Source organism: Rousettus aegyptiacus, unplaced genomic scaffold (assembly GCF_014176215.1).
Source record: "Rousettus aegyptiacus isolate mRouAeg1 unplaced genomic scaffold, mRouAeg1.p scaffold_m13_p_8, whole genome shotgun sequence".
NCBI lineage: Eukaryota > Metazoa > Chordata > Mammalia > Chiroptera > Pteropodidae > Rousettus > Rousettus aegyptiacus.
In genome coordinates, this window is record NW_023416311.1 from 91239663 (window position 1) to 91255728 (window position 16066).

At 32.2% G+C, this 16066-nt stretch overlaps 1 protein-coding gene across 2 annotated transcripts in view; it reads right to left on the reverse strand.

The window, feature by feature from the left end:
- WDR70 (WD repeat domain 70) overlaps nt 1–16066 on the reverse strand; it is a 228362-nt gene that overhangs the window by 209968 nt on the left and 2328 nt on the right. The window contains exons 4-5 of one of the 2 annotated variants that reach the window (XM_016142476.2): nt 9950–10067; nt 2236–2425 (exon numbers count right to left, since the gene is read on the reverse strand). In XM_016142476.2, coding sequence (XP_015997962.1) covers nt 2236–2425; nt 9950–10067 — 308 coding nt within the window. Of the gene's footprint in view, nt 1–2235; nt 2426–9949; nt 10071–16066 lie in introns of both variants that reach the window. The other variant, XM_016142475.2, reaches the window with a different exon arrangement.

The window sequence follows — 16066 nt, forward strand, 5'->3', positions numbered from 1 at the left end:
CTCTATTTTTCCTTTTAATTCTATCAATTTTTGCTTTGAGTATATTGGGTTAAACACAGAGGTTAAGGACTGCCAAATTTTCCTGGAGAATAAACTGTTCTTTTTACCACTGTGTAATGACGCTCATTTTGCGAATTAAGATTATAGATGTAAAGATTATTTTGTCTTACATTAATTTTATAATACTAATTATATTTTGATTAGCATTTTCCTGTTATATTCTCTATTCCTTTTTTTCCCAACATTTCTGTCAATACAGTTTAGGTGTATCACTCACAAACAATATGCCTGAATTTTTTTAATGCAATCTGAGAATCTATCTTTTTTTTAAATTTAACTTTATTATTAGTTTCAAGCATACAGTACATTGCTTAGACATTCATATGGTTTATAAAATGATCCTCGTAATTGCTCTTTCTCTCCTCTGGCTCTCCACCTAGCCATTACATTACTGCTGACTGCATTCCCTATGCCGTGCTCTCCATCCCTATGACCATCTATCACCTACTAATTTGTACTTCTTTAACTCTTCGCCCCATCTCCTAACTCCCAAACCCCCTCCCCTCTGACCATCACCAGATTGTCCTCTATATTTGTGAGTCTATTTTTGATTAGCAGAATCTAAGGAACAAGAACAAACTAATCAGAGAATTTGTCTTTTAAGTAGCAAATTGAGTCCATTTACCTCTAATGAGAATAGTGATATATTTGTACTCATGCCTACCATCTTAGTCTGGATTATCAATCTACCTACCAAGATTTTCTTCTACTTCTTTTTTCTCCTTTCCTGACTTCTATTAGATTTCTCCAATGGCATACCCAGAGCATTGCATTGGAAGTGGTGCAGAAAATAAGGGGGTGCATTTTCCTATAGAATTTTACAACAATAATATAATCAATGAAAGATGAGTCTGTTTTTATAATCCACCATTTGTTGATATTTCTAAAAATGTTTAGAAATTTGTTTTGGGTTCTTTTTGTTTGTTTGTTATGATTAGTGCTAAGTTTTAATAATATCCATAAGCTTCAAATTATCATTTTTGTTACATTTTAATACTGTATTCTACATAAAGTTAATTTTAAGAACTCTCAGTTATAAGTTCTGCAGCACATACGTTCATATATATACTAAGCTACCACGTTTTCAGATGTTTTTAATGGTTTGAAATCATGAAAGCTTACTTTGAGAGTAGTTTCACATCTCCAATACCTGTCATACTACATAATTTCTTTATTTAAACAGCAGATTCAAAAGCAACAATTATTCTTAAGACAAAGAAACAAAATTTGAGTGTCTTCCATTCTGTCATTCTTTGAATGCCAGGAGAAAAAAATAAAAGATGGCAGACTAATTTCCAGAAGAATCCAAAAGGGCAATGTTTGAACACGTCAATTAATTTCATTGAAAACATTCTAAAGTAAATTGTTTGCCATTATTTAGCCATTTCTTCTGATTTTTACAGAAAATCAGAAAATTTTACAAAATATATTAGAAAATGAGGAATTTCTACAGATTTTAGTGAAAATATTTCAAAAATGAACATTTTTAGAAAGCCACTAGAATTAATATCAAATTAAAAAAGATATGGTCAACACTGCAGTTTTGTAAATTTATTATAAAACAAGATTTTTAATGAAACTGCCAAATTTATCATTATATAATGCTTTCCCTAATACTACACATACACATCACATACATACAGATATATGTGTATATCTGTGCTTTCGTATAAAAAAAATTTTTTGAAATTAAAATTAAAAGCTTTCTTTGGTCAACTATGAACAAACATAGATTGACAAATCTGGTATACTGGGCACTGAACACGAATATGCAAAGAATGCCCATTTTGTAAAGTCACTGACAGATTTATGAAAGCTGTCGATTTCTTTTCTGACCATTATTTTTCATTTCGTAATTACCACTGATAATAGTATGTTACACAGAGGGGGGTGGTATTAAAAAATAGTCCACTCCAGGTATCAAATACACAAGGTATACTAATGGCTTACTTTTACATTGCCTCCTGCTCTCTATTTATTATTTTTGAACTCTATTTCCTTGTTCCTAAAGTACAACCTTCAGAGTTCTTTCAACAAAGGCTGTCAATACTAGGCTCAAATTTTCTCTTTTTAATTTGCTCTCACTTGTGAATAACATTTTAGTAGGGAACTACCTGCATACTACTCTAAAGACACTATTCCAGAGAATTCTGAAATTACCACTGAAATACTTACTTCGTCGTCTTCTGAATCACCATCATCATCATCATCTTCCTCTTCTTCATAAAGAGGTGGAGGTAAACGACTGATATTTTCTTCCATATGTTTAACTGATTCTTCCGCCATTTGAGGGGGTAAAGGAGGGCCAATTAACTCATCATCAGAAGAATCAGAACTCTCTTCACTTCCATTGCTGCTTGTGTCACTAAAAATACAAACACACAACTCTTTGCCACTGCTGCAACGAAGAACACACTCTACAGATAGTACTGATTTCTCAGAAAACCCTGCCTCTTCTTTTAACAACTGAGTAGTATGAATGTTTTTAAATTTGTAATTCAAACATTGAATGTGTAACTCAAATATTTTATCTTAAGAAAATAAAAAACCTCTTTTATCTACTTATCTTACCTAAACATAGAGTCAGAAATGAAGGTCACAACAATTATATATTAGAGGCTCATTAGATTATCCTCACACTTAAAGAGCCAGCAGAACTGGAATGTGTTAAAAGAAACTACAAAATACTATATCCATAAGAAAGAAAACCACTATTTACTATATTTGAATCCAATCACTATTGTCCCAGGAGCAAATAAAGCAGTCATGTAAGAAAGTTAATATTACTCCCAAATGTTTCAATATATTTTCTGAAATATAAATTATTTTTGTTCTAACCCAAGTTTGCCAAGTTGCTAAAATGTTAAATGTAGCATTCCTGGATCTTAAAAATTATCTTACTATAGGGAGTATCATATTGATTCTCTACTGTTTTTCTTCCCTACACAACTGAAAACTATTACACACCCCCATTAATGTCTTTATCAAATGCTTCCAAGTCTTTTGAAATCCATTACCACCCACCATTCCACCACTTCCTATCCCATCCCAAAAGGTTGAGAATTGCATTCTCAACTGTATCATTAATTAATTGAATATTTTTTAGGACTCAAATTGTCTTTGCCTTCTAATAGAGTATTTCTAATATGTAAGTTCCATGAAAGTTAAATTTCTATTGTATTCACTGCTGTTCTCTAGTACCTAAAAGATGCCTGACATATCTACTGAAGAAAAAATGGGATTTTTTATTTTCATCTAGGTTCACTATTGAAAGGAATATATTCTCACATACACGTTATCCTTATACAAAGATAGGAGCAAGCACCTCCATGGAGTTTCTGTTTTTGTAAAGAAAACAGAGGAAATCTTCATGACCTATAATTTGGCAATAGATTTTTAGCTACGACACCAAAAACTGAGCAACAAAAAGAAAAGAATAGGCAAATTGGCCTTTAAAAACTTTTGTGCATCAAAAGACATTATTAAGAAAATTGGAAGACAATCTACAGAATGGGAAAAAATATTTGCAAATCATATATCTGATAAGGGTTTAATAACTCAGTGACAGAAAGACAAACAACCCAATTTAAAAACGGGCAAAGGACTTGAATAAGCATTTCTCCAAAGATACGCAAATCACCAATAAAAAAAAACAAAGATGCTCAACAGCAATAGATACTAGGAAAATGAAAAAAACCACAATAAGATACCACTTCACACCTACTAGGATAGCTATACTAAAAACACAACAAAATGACAAATAAGTGACGGCAAGAATGTGAAGAAATTGGAACCTTCACACATTGCCGGCAGGAATGTAAAATGGCGCAGCCACTGTGGAAAACAGTTTGGCAGTTCTTCAAAGAGTTAAAACATAGAATTACTATATCACCTAAAAATTCCACTCCAAGGGATATACACCCAAAAGAATTAAAAGCGAAGACTCAAACATACACTTGTATGTCAATGAATATAACGACATTCATTACATTTATTACATTCATAATATCCAAAAGGTGGAAGCAACCCAAGTGTCCATCAACAGTTGAATGAATAAACAAATTGTGGCATATACATGCAATGGAATACTTCCGTCATGTAAAAGAACACAGTTCTGATACAATATGAACCTTGAAAACATTATGCGAATAGAAACCAACACAAAAGGGCAAACATTATCTGACTCCACTTAAATGAACTATCTAGAATAGGCACATTCATGAAGACAAAAAGTAGATTAGACGTCACCAGGACTTAAGAGGAGAGGAAAATGGAGAGTTATCGCTTAATGGTTCAAGTTTCTGTTTGTAGTGATGAAAATTTTTGGAGATAGTAATAATGGTTGTACAACATTATAAATGTTATTAATGCCACTGAATTATATACTTTAAAATGTTTAAAATAATAAATTTTGTTATAAAAATTTTGCCATAATAAAATCAAGACTAATAATAAGAACAATTTAGAAATATCAAGGTAAATAGAAGAAAAGACTAAAAAAAAAATCACTTTTCTCTGAGAAGCAAGAATCATGAACAGAGTGAAGTAAGGCTTTATGTCTGACTTTGTAGTGTGTATACATTACTTAGATAAAAACTTAAAAGATCAGTGGTTGCTAGTGGTTGTAGGCAGGGATCAATGAATAGGTGGAGCTCAAAGGATGGTTAGAGCAGTGAAACTACTCTGATACTATAACGGTAGATACATATCATTGGATATTTGTCCAAACCCATGGAATGAACGTACATCAAAGAATGAACCATCAAGTAAACTATGGATTCGGAGTAATAATGATGTGTTAGTGAAGATTCATCAACTTTAACAAATTTACCACTCTGATGGGGATGTTCATAACGGAGAAGGTTACGAATGTATGGGGGCAGGGGACACATGGAAAATCCCTGTACCTTTTGCTAAATTTTGCTGGGATTCTAAAACTGCTCTAAAAAAATAAAATTTTTTAAACATTAAAAATAAAGGAGCTGGCAAAATTGATTATCCATATGGAGGACAAAGTAAAACTGGATAACAACTTCAGATTATCCACAAAATTCAATTCTACATTGATTAAAGACCTAAATATGAAAAACAGAACTTTGAAACTTTAGAATAAAATATAGGAAGTTATCTTTACGACCTTAAAGACTTGTTTTTTTAAACGAAATACAAAAGCACATGCCGCAAAAGTAAAGATTAATTAGAATGTATTAAAATTTGAAACTTAGATTAGTTTTTAAAAAAATGAAAAAATAATAATAATAATAAACTATCAATTCAGGGGAAACAGAAGCAACCCAACAGAAAATCTTTCAGAAGATACAGTTCTTATGGTATCTTCAGAAGAGAAAATATATTACCAACAAACTTTTGAAATGATGCACAACCACACTAGTACCAAGCAAATGCTAATGAACCCTGTAAGAACATCACTTCACAAAAATCAGAATGGCAAAAATAAAAACATCTAACCATAACAAGTGTTGGCAAGAATGTGGAGCAACAGGAACTCTTACACTCTGCTGGTGGTAATGTAAATTGGTAATGTAATTGGTAATGTAAACTCTAGAAAATAATTCTGCCAAAGCAAATAAAGATAAATGTGTACTTACTCAAAGACCTAGCAAATCCACTAATAGGTATATACCCTAAAGAAACTTTTTCACATTTAAACAGAGGACAGCTACAAGGAGGTCACTAAACACATATTTCATAATAACACAGAAAAAGAGCAACCTCAGTTTACTCGACAATGGATAAATTGTAGTAAATTTCTAAATGAAAAACTGCATTAAAAATGATCTATAGCTTCATTTGTCAACATAAATGAATCTCGAAAACATCTTACTGAATAAAAAATGCAAATAGAAAAATACAATAATTATAGCATTAACAGCATCTATATAAAATAAGAAATCACACAAAACGACATATTATTTAGAAATACATTTATATATAATAAAACTTAAAATGAGAAAGAAAGGACAAAAACGGGGGTGGTTTCCCTTGTGGAGGAGAGCAAAAAAGGTGAGTAGGGGAAGGATTCGAAGGCATTGGTAAAACTCTAGGCTCTGTCTCGCAAGCTAGGTGTTTGTTTCACTGTTCTCTTTACTTTAAAATGTAGGATATCTAAAGTTTTATATGTATGACACACTTTGTAACAAAACTTTTTTATTTAATTAAGGAGAAAAATGTCCTTGACCTTACAGTGTTCATAAAAAGCACATAACATAAACAGTACATGATAGTTTATAATATAATATGGTAAGTACTGTACTAGACTTATGGGGGGAAAGGTTTTAAAGTATGCAAAATAATATTCTATCTGGCTTAGGGATACAGAGGTACAGAATATAATTATAAAAAGATATATGTAAAAATTAAAATTTAGAGAATTGGTTACTTCTGATAAGAAGAGAGAAGGATACAATTAAAGACAGTTCTCAGAAGTGTTCACCAGGATAGTAAAAGTTACTTCTTAGGTTGTCTGGTAGGTATTGTCCTTTATTATTTTTCTGAAAGTCTTGAATACTTCATAATAATTTGTCATTTAAAGTTTAAAGTAATTTTTATTAATTCTAGGAAAAAGAGAACAGCAAAATAATCTCATGCGAGAGAAAATGATTACCTAAAAAATATATCTTGAACACATTAAAATAATATAATTAAGCGCATAGAAAAATAGGCGTACAATGAAATGTGATATAATTAAGCTTTTTAAAAGCTAGAGAATTAAAAAAATCAAATCTAACAAGTTTATCAATATACATAAGAAATGACGTCAAAATTTAAATAAGTAGAGAAAGAAATAATCAGATTTTTCAAAAAGACATTTCAAAAACAATAAAAATTTCAAAACCTTAATGCATTTAAAATTATGCAAAAACTATAAAACTTTAAGATGCCTCAATAAAGAAAAAGGCCATTTAACTTAACATTTTTCGTCTCTGCCTATATATTTGTGTTATTTTTTTCTAATATATAATAGATAATTCTTTTTAAGCTGCCTTAAGCATTTTGATAGCCACGGGCATAAGTAAGGGCCATTAAAAGTCCTTAACTAACATATTATTCTATTTTTTTATTAAAAATCTGTATTGGTTTACAAAATTACAAGAATTCCCTTTAATTATGTGTTTTGCCCCCAAGGTAAAAAGGTCAGCATGTTCCTTTTCAGGAGCAATATATAATGCCACACACCGTGCCAACGCACAGTACTGGTGGTGACCAACAAAAGAAGTTGCCATTTGCTTTTTATCGCTGAGAAAACTAAATTTTGATGGTGTTTACTTACTGTGATCTAGTTAAGACTGAAAAATCTTGAAAAGAAAAAAGGTAATCATCTTAGAACAAACTCACTATCTTTATCCCATTTTTTTCCTTTCCAACAGAAAACTACCCAGTGTCATTATCTAATGTAAAATTAAAACCTAAATGGGAGTGAAAGAAGTCATCTAATCACAGCTATAAAGAATGCCTAGCATGTTATATCCTTATAAATCAGAACCCTGTTTTAATAACTTTTTATTTCTTAGAATATAGAATAATGCCAGGCCATAGGCAAACTTCATAATTTTTTCTTAAATGCAATTCATAGACAAGCAAAAAGTCAGCAAATGTTTTGAGTCCATTACCAATTCAACCATTGACTTCAATGACATTGTAAAAGTTACTTGATTTCTGCATATTTTCATGTGTTTCCTCAATATGAAAAATGTTTGGGGCATTAATTTACTAATATTTTCAACAGAAGTAAAAATTGCAATTTGAGATAACTACTGTTGCAGCCAGATGGTTCCTACAATTCCCAGAACATGATCCTCATTCCTAGCTCAAAATTATCGCTCCCTAAACTGGATTCTGGGATAAGACAATCACAAAAGAACACTAAATTGAGCTCTAAGCTTTCCAGGAATCATGGCAAAAAGGGAAATAGAGTTCTATGTATCTAATAAGAAAAAGCACTTAGAGAAGAGAGGCATTTTTTTCATTCTGGCACTAAATTAAAAAAATAACTTATTACATACATTCTAATACAGTAGAAAATACCTTAGGTTGCATCTTGTAGTAAATAAAGGTGTTCATTCTTAAAATGGCTAAACAAACTCAAAAGTTTAAATTTAGCCATGGTGAAGTTATTTCACAGTAACATAAATCAATGAACAGAAACAGTTTAAAGAATCCTATAAGAGATATAAAAAATCTATATGAAATATATCTGATATTAATACATTCTCAGTTAAATTTTTGACAAATTATCTGCCATGGATTATTCCTGTGAGGCCTTCCAAAACTGTGGTGAGTAAACTTCCATCTTTTGATCAATAGAAAGCAGTAATAAGGTTGTATTATTATATTTGTCTTGATTATTTCTATCTATATTTTATAATTATTATGTAATTTTAACCACTAATGACATAAGTAATTCTTGGATTTTGTGATAGCAATAAAATGTATTCCCCAAAACAATAGCACATGTTCTTTATCTTGGAGTTTTAAAGCTAATATTGCAGCAAAATAAAGACACAATGGAACTATTGAAATTTTTATAATTTTCAATTAATAGAATCATTGTTTGTAAAAACCTCAGCAATAAGATAAATTTCCAAATATACAACAGTAGTTTTTGACATCTTAAATCATCCCGAAAGAAACTAAAGGTAAATGTTAAATGTTCCTCTTAGAAAAAGGAGGAATTTTTTTTTTCTCTATCATATTGAAACCCGGAGACGTTGTGAGACTGACAACTGATACAAAACCACAGACAATGCAACTTAATTTTTTGACTAGTATATAAAGGAATGAGCAGGGTCGGGCAAGGAGGCAAACTTTGTCCTCATGCTTGTTTCTTAAACATTTACTGAAATACTGCCAAGCCCATTGTTTACATATTATCTATGGCAGAGTAGTATACACCCCAATGCCTAAAATATTTATTGTCTGTGCTTCATAGAAAAAGTTCGTTGACCCCCTACTCTTTACTAATCTATACAAAGGTACCCATATGTTTCACAGACTAAACAGATGTTAGGGTTGCATTGTTATAAAAAGGGAGAGCCAGACTTGTAGTCCCATGTAGATATTCTCCCTTTCCTACAAAAATACTACAGAAAAGACGAACGTGATTATGGAGTGAGATTCTGCTCAAGAGCCTAGACTGAGATACTAAAGATCTGCACCAGGAAACAGATGGGCAAAAAATGAAATTACATAGTATAAATGATATTTTATGTATTCCAGTATTTTCTGTTTTTCTACTGTGAACAAATAAAATGTCAAACCAATGGTAGATTTTGCCACTAATAATTTATGGTACCAATTTAACAATTTAAAATATACCTAAACAACAATTAGATTTCTTATCTTATTCCATCCAGATTTGATATCTATATACCTATGCCTGTCTTCCAAAGTTCCTAGTAATTAAGTCATATAGTACTAAATTTCACTTTAAAGTAATTTTAATGGCTGCTTTCTCTTACAACCCAATAAACTTTACAAGGTGCCTGTATTTATATTCTTTCTTCTTATCTATTTCTATAAAGGATCCCACCAAATAAGGTTATCATGAATGCAGACTTTGGAAAAAGGAATAAAAAACAGAAATGAAAAAATAAACATGCCAAAAATTACAAACTTGTCACATCTTTGCAACTTTATATAGTTATGCTCTACAGTCAAAGGCATAGATTTCAATACTACAGCTGGAATGTTTTAGAAAATCTCAACTGATTCACGACGAGATACAGGACTTTTTCATGGTTCTAGGGATATACTATTGTCTAAAACAGGAGAAATTATACAAGCTTTTAATATCAAAACCTTTGCCTAATTTGTGTTATGATCACCTAGAAAATGTGCTTAAGAGAATCCTTTTGAGAAAGTCAAGCACCTGGAAGATGATTTAGAGCAATCTCTGACCACATGTGAGCCTGAAGATGTTGGTTCAGTATCTTCATTTTGCCTCCTTAATTCTTTCTCTCTGTTCATTTCTTCCTCCTTTTCTCTTGCTTCTGAAAAGATTTAAAATTTTCCAATAATTAGATTTCAAAATTTGTCAGTATTAAATAGGCCGAAAATTAATATAGTCACAAAGATGTAATTTACAGCAGGGATCCCCAACCCTGAGGCCAAGGCCGTGGACCAGTACCAGTCCGTGGCTTTTTAAGTATTGGGACACACAGCAGGAGATGAGAGGCAGAGAGTGAGTGAAGCTTCATTTGTATTTGCAGCCACTCCCCAGTGCTAGCATCATAGCCTCGGGCTCCACCTCAGATCATCAGGCATTAGATTCTCATTGGAGCACTGGTCCCAGGTGCCAAAATGATTGGGGACCGCTAATATATAGTATTACCAGTAACAGCAAAAGAATTGTCAACCTAAATGCCCAACACTGGAAAAGTAATTGACTTAGTGTATATTAAAATAAAATATAGCCAATAGTGATGGAAAGAAAATATACAAATCTGGGAAAATATTAAGATATGCTAAACAAAATTAGCATGTGGATAGAATATGAACCAGGATTGTTCCAAGGCTGTAAAAAGATGTAGAAGATGATAAAAAAGAAAGTATTCAGAGTAAGATCTTACATAATTTAACTTTTTATTTTTAATGTTTTAAACCACAAATTCAGCATTTCTATATTTTCCATACTAGATTTTTTTTATCAGACTTCCTACCAAAATCATGAGAAAATTTCAATTACATTAGGTTTCTAGAGTTGTTTACATCGGAAAGACCAAAGAAAAAATTACCCAAAGAAATTCAGTCTTTTTCCTCTGATAATCCCACTCTACAATTTTGGGACACACAAGAAGGAAATGAATTATATGAATAGCCTGGTTCTCAATTGCCACCATCCTCAAAAACCTGAAATACTCTATAACATTTTTTCCTTAATAATGAAAAATACACCCAAAGTTAAGCATTATCAAAGGGCACTTATTAATTGGAATGTTGTATTCTTTAGGGTCTTTTGTTGCTAGGATAGGAAGGATGTAAAACAAGAAGATAACCAGCAAATGTCAACAAGTAATTAGTCTTATATTTCAAACATGGAAAATAAAACTCTCCAGGAAGAAGGCAAATGCTACAGTTCCAGCTCATGGTTTTTTTCTGTTGTTGTTTTTTGTTTTTTGCAATCTCCACTAGGCTAACATAGATTAGGAGTCAATAATTCTCCATTCTGATAGCTGGAGGTTGAAAAAATTTTTTAAACAGAAATACAATGTCCAAATTTAAGAGTGGGCCTGCTTGGCTCCTACCTTCATCCTGCTTCTCCAATCTCTCCATACCCTCCAGGGCAGGGGTGGCTGGGGCAGGGAATGGAACACCATGCTTGGACGCCTGGACTCTAGGCTCACGTCTTAGGGACAGTTCTGACCCTAATCAGAAAATGATACCAAGCCACCTACCCAACCACCATTTCTCCTTTTTTTTCTTGCCAAGAAAACCACCATTTTCTCTAGGTAAGAAAGAGGCAGCATTGTGTTTCAGGAGATGCTGGGCCCCTCCCTGCCCAGAAGGGGTGAATCTTGATTCCAAGTCAACCACATCACTCTTGCCAAAGGCTGTGTCTGGAACTCATGTGCCACAGTAACACTACCCAATGAGATGTGAGGGGAAGTCAGCTAGAGGTACATTTGAGGAAGGTTTTCTTACTCCTAAAAAGGGATATACAAAACAGTCTTTCAGCCTGCAGATGTGGTCATGAGCATATAACAAAATTTTGCTAACAATATGGGGTCATGAGAACAGTCAGCTTAAGACAAGCCAACACTCAAAAGCTGGGGGTAAATTTCATGTCCTTCATGTCAGGACTCAGAAGATGGAAGAGCTCCTATCATGTGTGATACTAAATTTTTCCTTTTAGAGCCATTTTTTGAGCCATTTTTAATTAGGTCTTCTATGACTTCTTTGCAAGTAACCAAAGGCATCTTCAATATTACCCTTGATTTAACAAAATAATAACACCTAATACTTACATGGAGCTTACTATGTGCCAAACATATTGTTTTAAGCACTTCATATAATCTTTAATCTTCATAACAACCACTGAAGTAGGTACTATTTTTTTTTTCAGCTTTATTGATGACAAAATTTTAAGATATTTAAAGTGTACAACATGATGACTTAACACACAGACACTGTAAAGGATTCTCCCCATGGAGTCAATGAGCACATCCATCACCCCACATAGTGACCATTTTCCTTTTTTGGTGAGAATATTTAAGTTATACTGTCTTAGTAAATTTCAATTATACCATACAGTTGAAGTAGGTACTATATTATCCTCACTTTACAGCTGAGGAATCTAAGGCATAAAGAAGTAACAGTTACTAAATTCCAGAGCAATGAACTGAGGCTCCACAACTAGATCTTTCTTTGATGTGACCAGGCTTTCCAGAGACCAAATTATCCAACAAGCATCACCTACCTATGTAACAGTGACCCTGCATCTCTCTAAGGGGCTATAAAGTACAGACCTTTTCCATATCTGATTATCACCAAATTATCTGAAAACTGTGACCCACTCTTCTAACTAGGGTTCCTCGGCAGTGGATAAATACTCCAAACTATTTGTTCCAGCCTAGTGAAGCATCTAACTTATTAATTTAAAATTTTAACTTTTTTTTTTTACACTAGCAAGAATTTTCTGTTCCAAGAGGTTCCTATAGCCATCTGCTGTTTCATTAAAGCAAGGGGTGGAGACATTTTAGAGAAAAAAAAAATCGTTTTCGTCAGTTTGCTGGGGACAAAAATGAAATAGAATTCAATAGACTGTAACTCCCTGACAGAGGGGATTGTTTCATGCATTTTTACTGAATGTGGAACCAAGCACACTGCAAACACTGTAAAAATGTCTTCCCTTTACGAAAGCGAATTAACCTACTCAACGCCTCATTTTATTCTTCCAAGTACCTCATTTTAGTGTGATCTCTCTACTTTCATATAGTTACTACTTTTGGATAGCCATTTCTGCAAAAGCACCCCATACGTATGCGACTTTTGCCTAGGTTAACAGCAAACTATTCAGAATTACCATGTCCCATCTGAGCTGATTCACACAAATTGCAGATTCAAATGAATGTAATTTGGCACCTGAAATCTTAAGAGCCAATCATAGCAATCACTTAAAGAAATGAGAGTAAGACAAACAAAATACAAAGGAAATAAAATTACTACAAATATAAGCTAGAATGTTTTCTAATCATTTTATTCTTTGTACCTAAAATTAAACATTTTAGATATTATTAAACATTTATATAAATGTTTGTTATTCTAACAATTCATTAGCCTACCAATTTCATGAAAATTTACATTTTAAATGTTTAATGCCAAAATACTAGCAAGTAAAAAGATAACACTTTAATTACATTAGTTACATTTCTCCATTGAATATTTAGAACTGTAACTATGTCCCAAGCTCTGTGTTACCCATTGTAGGGATGAAAATGAAGAACAGGGTTCTTATTCTCAAGACATGAACAATATTAAAATAAATCTACAACATTTTTAAAGAGTTATGGAAACAAAGGCAGGGGACAATTATTATGCCAAGAGGAGTTTTAAAATAATACCTAGAAAAGGTAAAAATGAGCAAGGCCTTTGAAGATGATGTAGTAAGGCTGTTTCAAGTTTAAAAAAAAAATTTTTAAGCTTTTCTAATTTCTAAAATCTCTGGGACAGTTTTTCATTTCAGGATCATTAAATTATCCATTGAAATCACTTTCAATCCTATCTTAAAAAATTTTTCAAGGAAGTTTTTTCTAGTCATATAACAGAGAAGGTTCATAATCCATCCAAAGTATAGCCAGACCCAAAATAAGTTCAATAAATTTTTTTGCCCCATTTATATAGTCATAGTATAACAATTCTAAAAAAGGGTCTTTCATATGTCCTAGATACACTTATAGCTTTCAGGAACATAAAAATATTTTTTAAAAATTTGTACCATTATTATTTCCTGACATTTTATATAATGCATATTATATTGAGATTTTATAGTGATTCACCCTTTTTACTAGAACATTTGAAAACTGAAACAGTTTACATACATATATAGACAATTAAACTCACTATTAAAAGGAACCAAAGTTGTTATTTTCCTCAAGTCTGATGTCAGTGTCCAGGAACAGACACCAAAACCAATTATGGGATAAATAATGCATATATCATAGTGTTTGAACTTTTAACAAAGTGAGTCAAACTTTGGATTCACGCATTGAGATCAGGGGTAGAAACAGCAGCCCAAGACCAAGGATGTAACGCTAAGTCAAGAAAGTTCAACACATTTATCTACAAACATCACAGAACAGGGTCAAGATAATTTTTCAAAATTTTTTAAATCTAGTAACTTCCCTGAAATTCCTTAGGTACTAAATGCATACATGTTTTGTTAAGAAAGATGACAAAAATTCAAAGTGACATTTATAAAGTACTTTACTGTTTAAGATGCTAGCATCTTAATCCCCTCACAAACTTTCTAAAAGATGTCTTATTATCATTTCCACTAACAGATGGGGAAATTAAGGATCTAGAACTTGAAAATCCATCCGATGTTACTCATAAAGCAGAATGTGGGGCTGACCCTCAAACCTAGCTCCTCCAATTCTAAATCCGAAGCTCTTTTTAACAAATCACACCATTCTCCCAGAGACTCATGGATGTGGACAATAGACTAGTGGTCACTAGACGGTAGCGGGGAGGGTGGAGGAGAGTGGGAGGAAATAAATCATTTAATTTTTAAAATAAATTAAAAAAAATAGAAATCTGAAAAATAAATAATTCTCCAAGAAGCAGGATTTTTTTAAGGCGGTATTACAATTCTATATTCAATTTAATCTTATCAAATACATATTGAGAACCTAATTTATAAGGTATGGTACTGGGGACTATAAAACTTACTTAGGTGAAAAAGACAATTACTGTTCAAAGTATTTTGTATCACATGGTAAAAGATAAATACAAGAAAGCTATAATAGTATACTATTATATTCACTAAAATGTTTAAAAATTAAGTATTTAAAGCAGTTGCAAATATACCTCAGATAGCATGTTCTTGTATCTTCTTTGATAATATTAAATTATTTAACATTTTTAGGTGTGGTCATATTTTGGTTAAGTTTTTTAAAAAATCCTTCTCTCTACTAGACTTATCAGGGTGATCACTTCATAAGTTATTTAAATATTTAATCACCTGAAACTAATATTGTACATCAACTGTAATTGAAATTTTTTTAAAATTTTGTTAAAGAATCCTTTCCTCTTAAACTATGAGTTAAAACAATGTATCTTAAATTTATGTCAAAATAACATGAGGGGAAGTGAATGGGAATAATACTAGCCATGATTTGTTACAGTAGTTAAATCTGTGTGCTAGGTACATGAGAGTTCATTACTGTCCTTTTGTATGTGTTTGAAATTTCTTGTAATAAATAGTATATGTAGAGAGCTCTCTTTTCACAAAAAAAGTAACTTATTTTTCTAGAGACTGAAATTAGTAATATTAGATATTACTGCTATATATCATTTTAAAACCAACAATTAGTACCAGAACAACACTTCCTTAAACTTTTCCAAGAGTCCCATCTCTGATTTCTAGCCCCTCTGCTCTATCAGGTTATACTATCCCTTCTCTAGTGTATGAATCATCTGAAGCAGATCCAAAGATAGCGGGAAAGGAGTCAGTCTCCTCTGAAGACCCTGTGGTGGTACTTAGAATTGTCAACGACCTAGTGTCAAACCAGACAGTGTGGAAATTAAGGCCTTCATTAAATGCCTGATACAATTCTTTAATGCAGGGATTCAACAGCAGCAGCCACTTTCACTGTATGTCTCAATTTTCTATACTGTCTGGGTCAACAGTCAGTGGTGTACACAGCTCTGAGAGCCACCTCTCGCCCAGCCTTCCAAATACTGGTTCCGCTGTAAGCAGGAAAAAAAAAAAATGAAATGAGAATCAGATAGAGGTGGAAGGAGAGGTAATAAAGAAACTGCTACTCTG